General features: G+C 41.7%; 1 protein-coding gene across 1 annotated transcript in view; it reads right to left on the minus strand.

The window, feature by feature from the left end:
* Nucleotides 1-930: 930 nt before the first annotated feature.
* Nucleotides 931-18,623, minus strand: part of LOC110530422 (cadherin-2) — a 104,489-nt gene continuing 86,796 nt past the window's right edge. The window contains exons 15-16 of the mRNA XM_021613477.2: nucleotides 8,152-8,316; nucleotides 931-2,473 (exon numbers count right to left, since the gene is read on the minus strand). Coding sequence (XP_021469152.2) covers nucleotides 2,267-2,473; nucleotides 8,152-8,316 — 372 coding nt within the window. The 3' untranslated portion in view covers nucleotides 931-2,266. The remainder of the gene's footprint in view (nucleotides 2,474-8,151; nucleotides 8,317-18,623) is intronic.

The raw sequence follows: 18,623 nt of genomic DNA on the forward strand, positions 1-18,623 counted from the left end.
TAGCTAGCTATCCCCAGGTAGATAATGTGTGGTAACTTATTGCGTCTGCATGCTACTTGTTGCATTCTCCCTGGTGCACTTGCTCATTCCTGGGCTGGCTGCTCATTCTAAATAGTATGATCTAATCTGTTCAAAACCACTGTGCAGCAGTGGTCATTCAGCTTTTGACATACAAAATTGAAATTAGTGTATTTATGCTGTTGTTCAAAGGCACAGATTGCTTTATTTTTCTTCTCAAAGAAACTACCGCTAGTTCCAAAACTTGGCATCATATTTCTGTCATGCTGCTTTGTTGACAACTCTAACCACCTCGCGACCCGGGTATTCAGACAATCAGTGGCTGCCACTGTGACTGATGTGTCTGTGACAGTAGCATCCAGATATGTTATGTGCATGATAGCTATAGCAGTAGTTAGTGTGACACCCTTCCATCTCTCTGTCCTCCTCCTCACATGTTTTTCTTCTCACTCCTACTTCCCACAGTCCCTTGTGACCAGTATACATGCACATCCCCTGAAGGCAGAGCCCTGCTGACTGAGTGTCCTTCCTCTTACTAGGTCAGTTAGCTCCTCTCTGGACTGCTGTACACTCCAGAACCAGGCAGATAACAGCTGGCTGTAGCTGATCGATATGTGCTTGATGACCTTTTGACCTTGGTGAGGAGGACATGAGATATTCTGAATATCTGTTTAATGCCCTTTGAATATTGACCAGAAAACTGAAGTACACTCATGCATCTCTACTCGTATTTACTATAAACGAACATTTACAACAAACTGAAAAGAAATTAAGCATGAAATACATATTCCTCCTCTTGGTAGAAAAAGATACAATAAAATGTTGCTCAATAGCTACTTTTCTTGTAAAAGTGGTTGTTATTCATAAGAAACTATGCTGAGTTTGAGGAATCAAGAAATAAAGAGACAATCGTTAGCTTCAAAATTAGCATTTTATTCGGAATTGTTGGGGTCAGATGTATCATTTGTATTCCATTACATACGATTATCCACAAAGCTTCAGACAAAAACCTTTCCCAGTCTTAAAGCTGATTCAGTAATTAGTGCCAGCGGTGGGTACCACAACACCCCACCCACACCCTTTTTTTGGTACAAATTCAAACAGTTGTGCTGACAAGATAGCAATTTTTTCTTTTTTTTGTTCCGTTGTTTCTTCATTTTTTACAAAATACTTTCTTAACTTATCTTCTACACATGTAATGTCACCTGGTTTTTATTTTTTTGCTTTGTAAATAACATTTTTTCATAACTTTTGTTATCGTGAAAAGATAAAAACATGCAAAACCTTTAATTTGTAGTCCAAATTATACATTTACAAGTTCAGAACTTTTTGCACTGCTTCATAGACTACATCAAAAGAAAAAAAGAAAAAAAAAACATTATGTACACATTTTCTTTACAGTGAAGAAAAAGTTGAAAGTACCAGATGATGACCAAGGCAAATGAAGTGTACATGGATTAGAAGAAAATAAACAGTTGCTGTTTTTGTAAAGTACTACACCACTTCAGAAAAAAACCTATTCCGCTACAAAAGTATCATTTATGACTCCCTTTATTTGCAACCAGCTGCATAAGTTATATGTTTTAGTGAAAAAAGTCCAAAATTCTAGCATACTGTACAGTGCTGTTCTCAGTTGTTTCTCCCCATCCAGGTTAACAAAGGATCCTTCATCATCTCTTCCTCTTGGTAGTCACTTAAATAATCATTGTCCAACAAACAGCAGTATTGTGTAACCAAAAAAGCATGTAGAAGCATACCATAGTTTAACATACTTAATGTTTTGAAATCACTCCAAAAGTCAGTACCATTAAAGCCTTGAACATAAAACTAATCATTCAGATCCCCAAAAAATGTACAAAAAGGCACATTATATCCCAGTGCTTCTGTACTGTGAAATTCAAGTGTAACTGAGCGCTCTCAATATCAACGATCCAAACAGTGACAGTTCACCAATGTTCCCTCCCCTTCTCCAAAACCATGGACCACATTTCAGCGTATGCCTAAGCCTTCAACAAGCATATGTATGCGTAGACTACAACAATAAGCCTAGATTGGTTGTTTTTGAAAATATTTTGAAATTATGCTGTAATTTTTTGTACTTTTCTGTCATTGTTCCTGTCACCACTCGGTCAGGGGAATATCGGTAATCAGAACCTGTCCACGTCCATCGAGAGGAAAACAAAATATATTTTCTACTTTCCTGGGTTCACCATTCTTTGTCAACTTGTTTTTTTGTAGGTCTTGTCTCCTAGTCATCGCTCCCTCCGTACATGTCTGCCAGTTTTCTGAAGCGAGGGCCCCAGTCGTTGAGGTAATCGTAGTCCTGGTCCCCTCCGCTGCTGGAGGAGTTGAGGGAGCTTAGGGAGCCAGCTGTGGAACCACTGCCCTCGTAGTCAAACACCAGCAGGGAGTCGTAGGGTGGGGCTGTGGGGTCGTTGTCTGCTGCCTTTAGTCCCTGGATGGACAGGAGGAAATAAAAAAACACGGTAAAATGAGTGAGGAGATTAAGGCAATCCAGTCCACCACGACAGACCCAGTCCCTGTCTGACTACAGCTACAAGATGCCATTCACATTCACAGACATGTTCTTATCCCCCACTTCCACCTACACAGGCGAATATTAGACACATTATCTTTGTTTTCCTCCCTTCTACATGATCAGACAATCAGGTCCGGCTCTAACTGTCCGTCTGCAGCACAGCATTTTGGCTGTGATTCTCCCTGATGTTTCTGGCATTCAGGATTATCTAGAACTTGATCAAATGCTGAGATTGAGCATGACCAAATGCCTCAGCTCACTGGAAGGCTGCCACTGATGAGCTGGCCCTCCATCCTCAACCCTCCTTCACTCCCCTCTCCACAGGCGCTGCCTGAGGGGCTTGTAGCGCTGAGAGGAGGAGATCACTGTAGTGGCACTGACAATATGGTAGCTTTCGCCACCACATTCTGGACCATGATGTAGTACTACATACCCCCTCCATTTCATGTGTTTAAGTTTTGCCCTAAAACTATGAATGAGGACTGGGGAACGGTGAAGAAGTGCAGAGCAGTGTGTGTGTGTGTGTGTGCGCGCGTGTATGTGCGTACAGTATATGTATTTCTTCCAGTGCGTGTGTTCCAGAAGGTAGGTTGGGATTGGGAGGGTTTCCATTTTGAAGACTGTACTTAACATTCCCAGAAACTCTCATTGCCGCGTGAGATGTCCTTATGGGTTGCTATTGTTTTCATAGCCCATTCCTGGATGTATGTAACGGCATTCCTCCTCCTCTTCTGAGGAGGAGAAGCGAGAAGGATCGGAGGACCAATGCGCAGCGTGGTAAGTGTCCATAACGTTTATTATAAGATATCAACTGAACACTATGAAATATAAAACAATAAACGTGAACATGAACGAAAACCGAATCAGTACCGTGTGGCAACAAACACACACACGGAAAACAAACACCCCCAACTCAAAAGTGAAACCCAGGCTACCTAAGTGTGATTCTCAATCAGAGACAACTAACGACACCTGCCTCTGATTGAGAACCACACTAGGCTGAACACAAAACTCCAACACAGAAAAGCACACATTGACTGCCCACCCCAACTCACGCCCTGACCATACTAAATAAAGACAAAACAAAGGAAATAAAGGCCAGAATGTGACAATATATTGCTTATCTATCATTGGAGATGTGCTCTGGCCATGAACTGCATTGGGTTCAGGCCTGAATCCGATCTCTTATCACTGCCACTAAAATCTAACAAATAATAACCGAATTAAAAGAAACCAAGCACAACACAGAGTCACGACCAAGCCCCTAGGCTCATTAGAAACATGTCAGATATGTATTGGAGCTCTTTCATTTTGTTGTTACAACACCACTACCACTTTCTCTCGCGCTCTCTGTCTCTCACGCTCTCTGTCTCTCACGCTCTCTGTCTCTCGGTCTCTCTCGCTCTCTGTCTCTCGCGCTCTCTGTCTCTTGGTCTCTCTCACTCTCTGTCTCTCGCTCTCTCAAATAATGGATAGATTGAAACAAAGTGCCTCGACGCTTAGTGATTATTTTCCACTTGTTAGCCTTCACTAAATGTTTGCTCAGGGCTGTGGCGCTGATCATTTGGTGGGAAATATGACAGAGAGATCGTTCATTACAATTACTGCCATCACTGGTCCGGTGGATAGAGCCCCATCCGGCATAACCACCACCCCACTGGCAGTGTGACAAAGTAAGCCAATCACAAAGCTTCATCCTCCTAATTCCACTAAGATTGAATCATCCACTGTGTGAGAGAGACAATAGTCCATTTTAAGAAAACATTGTGCTGTCCTGTCTTTCCTTGTCTACCCTGACTTTCTCTTCTGTTCCACTGCTCACAATACAGGTCTCTGATTGAATTGAATAACATCCTATTCATAGATTTCATAGAATGCCTGCCTCGCCTGGTTCACCAACTACTTCTCAGACACAGTTCAGTGTGTCAAATCGGAGGGCCTGTTGTCCGGACCTCTGGCAGTCTCGGGCCACTCTTTTCTCTGTATACATCAATGATGTCGCTCTTTCTGCTGGTGATTCTCTGATCTACCACTACGCAGACGACACCATTCTGTATACTTCTGGCCCTTCTTTGGACATTTTGTTAACCAACCTCCAGATGAGCTTCAATGGCATACAACTCTCCTTCCATGGCCTCCAACTGCTCTTAAATGCAAGTAAAACTAAATGCATGCTGTTCAACCGATCCCTGCCCACCCGTCCAGCATCACTACTCTTGACGGTTCTGACTTAGAATATGTGGACAACTACAAATACCTAGGTGTCTGGTTAGACTGTAAACTCTCCTTCCAGACTTACATTAAGCATCTCCAATCCAAAATTAAATCTAGAATCAGCTTCCTATTTCGCAAATAAAGCATCCTTCACTCATGCTGCCAAACATACCGTTGTAAAACTGACCATCCTACCAATCCTTGACTTTGGCGATGTCATTTACAAAATAGCCTCCAACACTCTACTCAGCAAATTGGATGCAGTCTATCACAGTGCCATTCATTTTGTCACCAAAGCCCCATATACTACCCACCACTGCGACCTGTATGCTCTCGTTGGCTGGTCCTCGCTTCATATTCGTCGCCAAACCCACTGGCTCCAGGTCATCTATAAGTCTTTGCTAGGTAAAGCCCCACCTTATCTCAGCTCACTGGTTACCATAGCAGCAGCCACCCATAGCATAGGCTCCAGCAGGTATATTTCACTGGTCACTCCCAAAGCCGATTCCTCCTTCGGCCACCTTTGCTTCCAGTTCTCTGCTGCCAATGACTGGAACGAACTGCAAAAATCACTGAAGCTGGAGACTCATATCTCCCTCACTAGCTTTAAGCACCAGCTGTCAGAGCAGCTCACAGATCACTGCACCTGTACATAGACCATCTGTAAATAGCCCATCCAACTACCTCATCCTCATCCCCATACTGTTATTTATTTTTCTCCATTGCACCCCAGTATCTCTACTTGCACACTCATCTTCTGCACATCTATCACTCTAGTGTTTAATTGCTATATTGTAATTATTTTGCCACTATGGCCTATTTATTGCCTTACCTCCCTTATCCTACCTCATTTGCACACACTGTATATAGACTTTTTCTATTGTATTATTGACTTTATCTTTGTTTATTCCATGTGTAACCATGTGTTGTTGTTCTTGTTGCATTGCTTTGCTTTATCTTGGCCAGGTCGCAGTTGTAAATGAGAACTTGTTGTCAACTAGCCTACCTGGTTAAATAAAGGATAAATAAAAAAAATTGCAGTAGCAAGTTTCTCTGTTCATTTCATCAGTTGAAATGTTGAATGGAAAAACTTTCCCCCCCGATAACATCTAAATCTTAAATCTAAAACTGTGTGAACTTTTCGTCCAGGACCTGTTGCCAACAAAAGCTTATGTGTATGATGAGGCTAATTTCCCAGACATTACCTCCCTGAGCAGGAACAGACTAAAAGCTGAATAATAGACTATTGTTGGCCACTCTGAGAGAATACATTCTTAGGAGGATTTGAGACCTATGCTTCAATTTTAACTCCACCTTTTTGAATTAACTGCCAAAGACTCTGTAGGCATGGGGTTGTGTGCACACTCCAGAGTTTGAGCCCAGACCCGTAACCCCACCCTCACCCCCCTCCAACCCCTCTCCCTGGGCAGTCAGGTCAGATTCCAACCCCAATGACGACAAGGCATAAACTAGCTGCCAGCAGGGTGTAGTGGATAGAATCAGCCATGACCGCCTTTGTGTGTGTGTTATGGGAAACAGGCTGACATGTACTGCCTGTAATGTGGATGTCTTGGTCAGGATGCTCCGACCCACAACATATTCCTGTCCTTGTATAGAAAGAATACATTAAACAGCAGACTTTTCTCTGCTCCAACAAGTTGCTCAGTTTTGCAACTTTTTTTTGCTCACTGGGCAAAACACTCAAACTCACTCTATATAAATTGAGCTGACAGGAGCATTAAGTGTATTCAGGACTTTTCTGAGAGAGCGAGAGAGCGAAGGAGGGGGAATGGGAGAGATATAGCGTGAGTAGGGGAAGTTGAGCTGAAAGGGCAAGTTCTAATCTAAAAACATGGGAATAGGCCAAAAACTGGGAGAGGGAGAGAACTCACTTTGTAATACTGTGAAAGTATTGTCTGTTGGAGCTGGTGAAGAATACAAGACTGTCTTTTTCATTATAAATTCCCCAGCTGGACTCAATGGTGGCCTGAGGCAAGCGAGGCCATGTCGAACAGAACAGGGTGCCTCAATGGAAAGCCAATGTGCTTCTCTTTCTCATCACACTAGATATCTACAGAGCGAAGTCAAAAGATAACTCCATCCCATGCTACATGGCTAAGTGAAAAAATAAAATAATCTACAAGTGAACTCTTTGAATACTCATAATAACATGTGTGGATTTAGCTCATTTAAATTGGACACATATAAATAGTGAAGTTTTATCAATGAAAAGAAAATGTGAGGTTTCCATCAAGCTTTTTATGCACTTAAAGTACATTAAGGATAAACAATTTTTTATGACAGGCCTTTCCAAATGTCAACAAAACAATGCTAAACAAGGTGGGATCATTTTGTGTCGGTAAAATTAATTAATGCGAGAAATGTCGGTGGATACTTTTTTTATGCGCAAATATTGGTCATGTTATGTGGTCCTCCCACTATGACTTATTGGAAAACCATGCAGTTTATTAGGCTACAGATTAAATAAGTTATGATGAAGTTCACAGGGTGGTGAAAGTGCAACGTGATGAGCTTGATGCTCCTTTCAAATAAAAATGGAGGGTCTATTCGGGTGACATGATAATCGATGCTTGGCTGAAGTTTTCCAAATACAAATATCTCATCATGTAGGCTATACATGGACTCTATCTGCACTCGGACCCAGTTGGCTAGAGCGCACGTGCCAATACCAGAGTGGGCACACTATATAATGCAACATTTTTTTGTGAGAAAACCATCCGCAGAGTTAAAATGCAATGGAAACCCATTTCCCTTGTATTTTTTAATTCGGTACATATGAACTTGACCAGAAAAGGCATTTTGACGTGCACTATGTCATCACGCACAGCCATTTATCTGCAACAAGTCAATTTGATGGGAACGCATCTCTGGTGGGAGAATGCAAGTTGTTTTTATGAGGATTTTAGAATATTTGCATGAAAATCTATTGCCAATTAGATCGAAACCTTGCTATATTCATGTATTTTTTTAATTCAAAAGGGAAAGTTTATTAATGAAAATCATTAACCTTTCATTTTTCTATTTGTATGTATTTTGGATCCCCATTAGCTGCTCCTAAGGAAGCAGCTACTCTTCCTGGGTCCAGCAAAATGAAGGCATGTGTCTGCTTTTGTTTCAATCAATACTTCCATGAATACAGGGAAAGAGCTTGCTAATTTAACCTCAATGAAATTCAAAACTGAAGCCAGCACCATCTACCTCTGTTTTATTTTATTTCGAAGCGTTCGCTTCATTTCACTAAATTGACAATTGAATGAAACCCTTCTCTAAATCCTTCTGATCTTGCCATTGACAATGGACTTTGAGAGGGAGGCAATTTCCTCTCAACGTTGCATTACTCTAGATGATTGTTTTTTTACCTCGTTGATGAAGTCTCCGATGTCCCCTGGGTGTGGGGCTGCTGACCTTATAGGGTACTGGGGCTCGGGGTGAAGCGGCCTCTCGTCCATACGCCGTATCCCCACGGGTTTGATGGCATCAGGCTCTATCGTGTCGGGCTGCTGGAGCTGGCTCAAGTCGTAATCCTGGAGGGGAAGGGGAGAGGCAGATGGGAGTCAGCAAGGAGCCAGAGATAAGTGTATATCCTCACAGAGCTGGGGAGAGGAGCTTGGCATGGGCAGAACCCCCCCAACCGGATCCAGACTGGGATCCATACACACCACAAGAGGTTGGTGGCACCTTAATTGGGGAGGACAGACTCATGGTAATGGCTGGAGTGGAATCAGTGGAATGGTATCAAATACATCAAACACATGGTTTATATGTGTTTTATGCCATTCCATTTACTCCATTCCAGCCATTATCATGAGCGACCTTGTAACATTAGAGCAAAAGAAACCTATCAATGGGTGGACTTTAGATTGTTTGTAAACATCACTTAGAACGTTAGCTGTTTTTAACAAGATCCAGCGTCAGGGTCAAGGCTAAGAAACAGAGCATCAGTCGACAAGCCAGTGTCAATAAAGAGGTGTTCTTCTGGAAGGGTGCGCAGGAAACTGTTCTGCTGTAATCAGCCCTAGGCACGGAATAGCGGATATGCATAAGCCATTAATTATCCTATTAACATTGCCAAGGCAACCTGACTGGCTTGTTTGGTTTGTGCAGTGTCGAGAGAGAAAGCGAGAGAGAGAGGGAGAGTTGTGATGTAGATGAGAAGACAGCAGTGAGGAGCTGGACTGATATGCTATCAGAGAAGATATGATGGAGAGAATGCCATGGAAAAATAGCTGTGTTTAATAAGCGTGTATGATGGATTGTCCCTCAGCAGATTTTCAGTAATCCATCCATCTCTAATATCCCCCTTCAAAATTGTCCCTGCTTACTTGCACATATAACTATGCACATTTACACGCTCGCTCGCTCGCTCACACACACACACATACACACACGCAAACAAACACACACACACGAACGCACACACATGCAAACATTTGCATGATTAAAGATGGACCATATAAACACATACAGTGCCTTCAGAAAGTATTCACGCCCCTTGACTTTTTCAACATTTTGTTGAGTTACAGCCTGGATTTAAAATGGATTCAATTGAGATTTTTTTACTGGCCTACACACAATACCCCATACTGTCAAATTACAAATTAATAAAAAATGAAAAGCTGAAATGTCTTGATTTAAAATAAGTATTTAATCCCTTTGTTATGGCAAACCTAAATAAGTTCAGGAATAAATATTTGCTGAACAAGTATGGTAGAAAATGATGTTATAATACTGTTATTGCATCGAATAAGGTTTCTCATTACTCTCTCATCTGTGTCTGTGTGGACTGAGTTGGGGTGGCAATGGATTTATGATAGCTTGGTAATAAAACGTACAGCCTGCATTCCATAGAATTAGTTGGTGTTTGTGTACTATGAGGTAGCAGGGAAGAGAAGGCTCTGGTATGGATAGCTGATGAGAAGAACCTCGTCTTGGAGGCCAAACCCTGGTTTCTATACAATGAGAACAGTCTTCACAGCAGATACTATCTGATGTGAATTATTCATTTATTTTATACAAATCCTAACCTTTTCACCCATTCCAGACATCTGTTGTTTGTCACATATTCAGGAGGATGTGTCTTAACTATAAAATGCAGTGGTACAGTTCTGCTCACTGGGCTCTCAACGGTCAACTACGGGTGGTCATTGACCAGCTCCATTATTGCAATAATTAATCAATATTAAAGTATGATTGTTTGAAGAAATAACACAGTCTCTCTCACTTGGTTAGAATTTCCACCACACAAGTCACTTAATAAGTTGCATGGACTCACTCTGTGTGAAATAATAGTGTTTAACTTAATTTTTGAATGACTACATTATCTCTGTGCTCCACATATACAATTATCTGTAAGGTCCCTCAGTCAAGCAGTGAATTTCAAGCACAGATTCAACCACAAAGACCAGAAAGATTTTCCAATGCCTCGCAAAGAAGATAATCTATTGGTAGATGGGTCAAAAATAAAAGTTATTACACTTTGGATGGTGTATCAATACACCCAGTCACTACAAAGATACAGGTGTCCTTCCTAACTCAGTTGCCGGAGAGAAAGGAATCTGCTCTGGGATTTCAACATCAGGCCAATGGTGACTTAAACAGTTTCATGACTGAACTCGAGAATCCAAATAGGTCAGATAAGGTTTGCAATGACTAACTTCAATCAGATCCCCTTTCACCCATAGAGGGGGTAGGATAGAACTAGTCGGGATTGACACTCACACCCTGTTGTAAATCAAGGGAGAAGATCCAGGCCTGTGCTCTCAAAATTCACCAAAGCAATGTGCTTAGTCTCAACAGACCTTTTCCCGCTGAAACTCAAACACGATCAAAAGCGAATACTGGAACAATAATTTGAACGTAGAATGTGGGGAAAAGTCAGAGGGGATCTATATAACACTAATGTCATGTTTGTTATTTTGTGAGGTCATTAAAAATGTTATAAAGGAAATACAGTAACTCCAAAAGTATACAAACTACATACAGTTGAAGTCGTAAGTTTACATACCTTAACCAAATACATTTAAACTCAGTTTTTCACAATTCCTGGCATTTAATCCAAGTAAAAAAATTCCCTGTTTTAGGTCAGTTAGGATCACCACTTTATTTTAAGAATGTGAAATGTCAGAATAATAGTAAAGAGAATAATTTATTTCAGTTTTTATTTCATTCATCACATTCCCAGTGGGTCAGAAGTTTACATACACTCAATTGGTATTTGGTAGCATTGCCATTACATTTTTTAACTTGGGTCAAGCATTTCGGGTAGCCTTCCACAAGCTTCCCACAATAACTTGGGTGAATTTTGGCCCATTCCTCCTGACAGAACTGGTGTAACTGAGTCAGGTTTGTAGGCCTCCTTGCTTGGACACACCTTTTCAGTTCTGCCCACACATTTTCTAAATGATTAAGATCAGGGCATTGTGATGGCCACTCCAATACCTTGACTTTGTTGTCCTTATGCCATTTTGCCACAACTTTGGAAGTATGCTTGGGGTCATTGTCCATTTGGAAGACCCATTTGCGACCAAGCTTTAACTTCCTGACTGATGTCTTGATATGATGCTCCAATATATCCAAATCATTTTCCTACCTCATGATGCCATCTGTTTTGTGAAGTGCACCAGTCTCTCCTGCAGCAAAGCACCCCCAAAACATGATGCTGCCACCTCCGTGCTTCACGGTTGGGATGGTGTTCTTCGGCTAGCAAGCCTCCCCTTTTTCCGCCAAAGATAACGATGGTCATTATGGCCAAACAGTTCTATTTTTGTTTCATCAGACCAGAGGACATTTCTCCAAAAAGTACGATCTTTGTCCCCATGTGCAGTTGCAAACTGTAGTCTGGCTTTTTATGGCGGTTTTGGAGCAGTGGCTTCTTCCTTGCTGAGTGGCCTTTCAGGTTGTGTCGATATAGGACTCGTTTTACTGTGGATATAGATGCTTTTGTACCTGTTTCCTCGAGCCTCTTCACAAGGTCCTTTGCTGTTGTTCTGGGATTGATTTAAACATTGATGTAAACAATTGTTGGAAAAAATGACACAAAGTAGACACAAAGTAGATGTCCTAACCGACTTGCCAAAACGATAGTTTGTTAACAAGAAATGTGAGGAGAGGTTGAAAAACGAGTTTTAATGTGTTTGAAAAGTTATAAGAGATTATTGTTTTCCATAACGTTGCACAGTGAGTAATCACCACCCCAAAGTGGGGGAGTGTGCCAGCCTGCCGGAACCGTCCCTTTCAAGGAAAATATATAAATAAAGAAATTAACACAGGAGACCAGAAAAAGCATAAAACGGTAGCTACATGTTTAAAATGGTTAGAACTTTGATTCTCAACACGAGGTGGAGATGATAAACTCACCTCTAAGCTCACAGCTGGAGCTCGGTACACAAAGGAGTGAAGATGGCAGAAGGTTTCAGACTTTACCTCTCTCAGGGGTCCCTCGATCTTTTCCTCTTGGCCTTTTGGCACAGCACAATAAGGCGCATCTTCGCTAACAAAGCCAAAGCTTGGCTTTTCCACCCATTATTCCCCACAGGATCAAGCCAACGCCTTGACAAAATCATCAAAACTTCTGCACCTTTGACCACGTTCCTGGGAAGCCAAATGACACTGAGACGTTAACCTCTCTGGGATAGGCGTGATGCAAATGTCTCACCTGGCCAAATACCAGGAAATATTCAGAGCGCCAAATAAAAAAAAATGCTATAAAATTCAAACTTTCATTAACCTCTTGGTGTTGAAGAATAGCCATAGGCGGCCACATTGCGTAAGTGCTCACATGGTGGCTCCGAGAGAGATAGAGGTAGCCATTATTCCAATCGGTCCTAGTGAAAAACAAATTGTCCCGACGGATATATTATCGAATAGATATTAGAAAAACACCTTGAAGATGGATTCTAAACAACGTTTGCCATGTTTCTGTCGATATTATGGAGCTAAGTTGGAATATTTTCTATCCTAAGCTGTCAATTATCTGCATATTCTATTATCTGGTCCTGAAAAATATCCTGTTTACTTTGGGAACGTTATTTTTCCAAAAATGAAAATAGTGCCCGCTAGTTTCAAGAGGTTAAATCACACATGTACAATACCAAATTAAAGCTACACTCGTTGTGAATCCAGCCAACATGTCAGATTTCAAAAAGGCTTTTCGGTGAATGCATAAGAAGCTATTATCTGATGATAGCACAACAGTAACCAAAGAGACAATAGCATATTTCAACCCTGCAGGCACCACACAAAACGCAGAAATAAAATATAATTAATGCCTTACCTTTGAAGAGCTTCTTCTGTTGGCACTCCAAAATGTCCTAGAAACATCAGAAATGGTCCTTTTGTTCGATAATGTCCTTCTTTATGTCCCAAAAATGTAAATTTATTTGGCGCGTTTGATTCAGAAATACACCGGTATCAACTCGCCCAACATGCCTACAAAGTATCTAATAAGTTCCCTGTAAACATGGTCCAAACATTTCAAACAACGTTCCTAATCCAACCTCAGGTACCCTAAAACGTAAATAATCGATACAATTTAAGACTGAATAAACTGTTTCTAATACCGGATAAGAACCATGTGAAGCTCGCTCCAGTTCATGTGCACTAAAATAGTAGAGTCCACCTGGAATGACACTTACAATGAATAGGACTAAGTCTATTCGAAGTCTATTGTCAAAGCCTGTGGGCTTGTTTCTGGATCAAGCGTGCACTGGATTGGGTTTCGAGTGATATTGGGAGTTATTGAATTGTTTACGTCCTCGCTAATGCTGTTAATTTCCGGCGGACCTGTTCTCCGCAAATTCTACGCCTAGTCATGGCAACTTATCTTTTTCCTCATCCTCAATTTTTTGGGCGCTTCTGTACTTCTCTTAGCAGAACTTTTAGAGAGTATTGGTTTATGTTTTTAGCATCATTGAATGCTTTGGTACCCTTGTGCCCTGACACGTTGTGTGGGTTGATTGTAGCGGTAATCATTTCACTGGCGACGTTCTTTATAGTTATTTTGACCACAGTGGTTATTAGTGTCGTGATTTTGTGGTAGATACCGTTTTTGTGCATCATCTCTCACCGCTCCTGAGTCAGAATGGTGCCGGAGGGGATGGCTGCTGTTTTACGTGCTCCTAACCAACTGTGCTATTTTGTTAGTTTTTTAAAACTTATTTTGTACATAATGTTGCTACTACCATCTCTTATGTCTGAAAATAACTTCTGGACATCAGAACAGAGATTACTCACCTCGAACTGGAAGAAGATTTTTTCTTTAACGAGTCCGACGTGAATGGTATACTGCTTTCAAGGGAACGGCCCAAATCCCCGTCATTTGCGTGAAAAAAAGATGGAGAAAAAGGTAACGGAGGTCGGGCTGCCTTTTGAGAATTCGTAGGTGAGTGAGTAAACCCCCACTGCATCCATTCTATTGGCCAACATGCAATCATTGGAAAATAAAATGGATGATCTAGATTATCCTACCAACAGGACATTAAAAAGTGTAATATCTTATATTTCACATTGTCGTGGCTGAACAACGACACGGATAATATAGAGCTGCCGGGATTTTCCATGCAACGGCAGGACAGAGAAGCTATGTCTGGTAAGACGAAGGGTGGGGTTGTGTGTCTATTTGTAAATAACAGTAGGTGCACAGTGTCTAATATTAAAGAAGCCTAGAGGTATTGCTTGCCTGAGGTAGAGTACCTTATGATAAGCTGCAGTCCACACTACCTACCAAGAGAGTTCTCATCTATGTTATTCGCAACTGTCTATTTACCGCCACAAACCGATTCTGGCATTAAGACCGCACACAACCAGCTGTATAAGGCCATAAGCAAACAAGAAAATGCTCATCCAGAAGCGGCGCTCCTAGTGGCCGGGGACTTTAATGCAGGCAAACTTAAATCTGTTATTACCTCATTTCTACCAGCATATCACATGTACAACCAGAGGGAAAGAAATTCTAGACCACCTTTACTCCACACACAGAGATGCATACAAAGCTCTCCTCCGCCCTCCATTTTGCAAATCTGACCATAATTCTATCCTCCTGATTCCTGCTTACAAGCAAAAACTGAAGCAGGGAGTACCAGTGACTCGCTCAATAAGGAAGTGGTAAGATGACATGGATGCTACTCTACAGGACTGTTTTGCTATTACAGACTGGAATATGTTCCGGGATTCATCCAATGGCATTGAGGAGTATCAGTCATCGGCTTCATCAATAAGTGCATTGACGACGTCGTCTCCACGGTGACCCGAACATATCCCATCCAGGAGACATGGATTACAGGCAACATCCGCATTGAGCTAAAGGCTAGCGCTGCCGCTTTCAGGGACCAGGACACTAATCCGTACGCTTATGAGAAATCCCGCAATGCCCTCCGACGAACCATCATACAGGCAAAGCGTCAATACAGGAATAAGATTGAATCCTAAAACACCAGCTCTGACACTTGAAAACTATTACAGACTACAAAGGGAAACCCAGCCACGAGCTGCCCAGTGAAGCAAGCCTACCAGACGAGCTAAAAGCCTTTTATGCTCGCTTCGAGGCAAGCAACACTGAGGCATGTATGTATGAGAGCACCAGCTATTCCGGACGACTGCGTGATAATGCTCTCAGTAGCCGATGTAAGCAAGACCTTTAAACAGGTCAACATTCACAAAGCCGCAGGGCAAGACGGATTACCAGGACGTGTACTCAAAGCATGCGCGGACCAACTGGCAAGTGTCTTCACTGACATTCTCAACCTCTGGCGGGATTTAATGCCTACATGTTTCAAACAGACCACCATAGTCCCTGTGCCCAAGAAAGCGAAGGTAACCTGCCTAAATGATTACCGCCCCGTAGCACTCACATTGGTAGCCATGAAGTGCTTTGAAAGACTGGTCATGGCCCACATCAATAGCATCATCCCGGATACCCTAGAGCAGGTTTTGCCAAACTGGGACGGCCCGGTTTCATTGTGAGGTTAGCTCATCCGTGGATAACATAGCTATGAAATAGACTCCTTCATACATATCGTCACTAAAATGGTATAAAAAACATTAACTTGTAGTAAAACCACTAAAGGTCCCCTTGGCATACAGTTTGAGGTCGGCATCGATTCTTACTAACACGGTCAATGACATGGAAATTATCTGATGAAGTCAGACTCACTCTACCCAGGTTGCAGCCTACCAGGATACTTGGTTTCCTTGCCCTTGGCATGTGCGCTTGTGCATGCATAAACGCACATGCACAACAGAACCGGGCCGCGGTTCGTGTGCAAAATATGTATGGTAGTTTCTGAACGTGGCAATGTTAGTGTCTCTGTCCCTCTCTCCATCTCATTTCTTCTTTAACTTCTTGGAGACAGTATTTTCACGTCTGGATGAAATGCATGCCCAAATTCAACTGCCTGCTACTCATCCCCAGAAGATAAGATATGCATATTAGTAGATTTGGATAGGAAACACTCTAAAACTGTTTGAATCATGTCTGTGAGTATAACATAACTTATTTAGCAGGTGAAATCCCGAGGACAAACCATTCAGATTTTTTTTAAGGTCACTCTCTTTTCAATGGGTTTTAATTGGGAATCCAGATTTCTAAGGGATCTTCTTGCAGTTCCTACCGCTTCCACTGGATGTCACCAGTCTTTATAAATTGGTTGAGGTCTTTCCTTTGTGTAATGAAGAAGTACGGGCATCTTGAACGAGGGTACTTGAAGTGTACTGTTAGATAGAGGCGCGTGACCAGAAAGCATGCTACAGTTTGAGTTTGTTTTCTTCCTGCATTGAACACAGATCATCCCGTCTTCAATTCTATTGATTATTTATGTTAAAAATACCTAAAGTTGTATTACAAAAGCAGTTTGAAATCTTTTTGCAAAGTTTACAGGTAACTTTTGAGATATTTTGTAGTCAAGTTGAGCAAGTTGGAACCAGTGTTTTTCTGGATCAAACACGCCAAATAAATGGACATTTTGGATATACAGTGGGGCAAAAAAGTATTTAGTCAGCCACCAATTGTGCATGTTCGCTCACTTAAAAAGATGAGAGACGCCTGTAATTTTCAACATACAGTGCCTTGCGAAAGTATTCGGCCCCCTTGAACTTTGCGACCTTTTGCCACATTTCAGGCTTCAAACATAAAGATATAAAACTGTATTTTTTTGTGAAGAATCAACAACAAGTGGGACACAATCATGAAGTGGAACGACATTTATTGGATATTTCAAACTTTTTTAACAAATCAAAAACTGAAAAATTGGGCGTGCAAAATTATTCAGCCCCCTTAAGTTAATACTTTGTAGCGCCACCTTTTGCTGCGATTACAGCTGTAAGTCGCTTGGGGTATGTCTCTATCAGTTTTGCACATCGAGAGACTGACATTTTTTCCCATTCCTCCTTGCAAAACAGCTCGAGCTCAGTGAGGTTGGATGGAGAGCATTTGTGAACAGCAGTTTTCAGTTCTTTCCACAGATTCTCGATTGGATTCAGGTCTGGACTTTGACTTGGCCATTCTAACACCTTGATATGTTTATTTTTGAACCATTCCATTGTAGATTTTGCTTTATGTTTTGGATCATTGTCTTGTTGGAAGATAAATCTCCGTCCCAGTCTCAGGTCTTTTGCAGACTCCATCAGGTTTTTTTCCAGAATGGTCCTGTATTTGGCTCCATCCATCTTCCCATCAATTTTAACCATCTTCCCTGTTCCTGCTGAAGAAAAGCAGGCCCAAACCATGATGCTGCCACTACCATGTTTGACAGTGGGGATGGTGTGTTCAGGGTGATGGGCTGTGTTGCTTTTACGCCAAACATAACGTTTTGCATTGTTGCCAAAAAGTTCAATTTTGGTTTCATCTGACCAGAGCACCTTCTTCCACATGTTTGGTGTGTCTCCCAGGTGGCTTGTGGCAAACTTTAAACAACACTTTTTATGGATATCTTTAAGAAATGGCTTTCTTCTTGCCACTCTTCCATAAAGGCCAGATTTGTGCAATATACGACTGTTGTCCTATGGACAGAGTCTCCCACCTCAGCCTTAGATCTCTGCAGTTCATCCAGAGTGATCATGGCCCTCTTGGCTGCATCTCTAATCAGTCTTCTCCTTGTATGAGCTGAAAGTTTAGAGGGACGGCCAGGTCTTGGTAGATTTGCAGTGGTCTGATACTCCTTCCATTTCAATATTATCGCTTGCACAGTGCTCCTTGGGATGTTTAAAGCTTGGGAAATCTTTTTGTATCCAAATCCGGCTTTAAACTTCTTCACAACAGTATCTCGGACCTGCCTGGTGTGTTCCTTGTTCTTCATGATGCTCTCTGCACTTTTGACGGACCTCTGAGACTATCACAGTGCAGGTGCATTTATACGGAGACTTAATTACACACAGGTGGATTGTATTTATCATCATTAGTCATTTAGGTCAACATTGGATCATTCAGAGATCCTCACTGAACTTCTGGAGAGAGTTTGCTGCACTGAAAGTAAAGGGGCTGAATCATTTTGCACACCCAATTTTTCAGTTTTTGATTTGTTAAAAAAGTTTGAAATATCCAATAAATGTCCTTCCACTTCATGATTGTGTCCCACTTGTTGTTGATTCTTCACAAAAAAATACAGTTTTATATCTTTATGTTTGAAGCCTGAAATGTGGCAAAAGGTCGCAAAGTTCAAGGGGGCCGAATACTTTCGCAAGGCACTGTTTGGTAGTCTTTGGTCTTGGCCATAGTGGAGTTTGGAGTGTGACTGTTTGAGGTTGTGGACAGGTGTCCTTTATACTGATAACAAGTTCAAACAGGTGCCATTAATACAGATAACGAGTGGAGGACAGAGGAGCCTCTTAAAGAAGAAGT

The sequence above is a fragment of the Oncorhynchus mykiss genome, chromosome 8, assembly GCF_013265735.2.
Source record: "Oncorhynchus mykiss isolate Arlee chromosome 8, USDA_OmykA_1.1, whole genome shotgun sequence".
NCBI classification, from domain to species: Eukaryota; Metazoa; Chordata; class Actinopteri; order Salmoniformes; family Salmonidae; genus Oncorhynchus; species Oncorhynchus mykiss.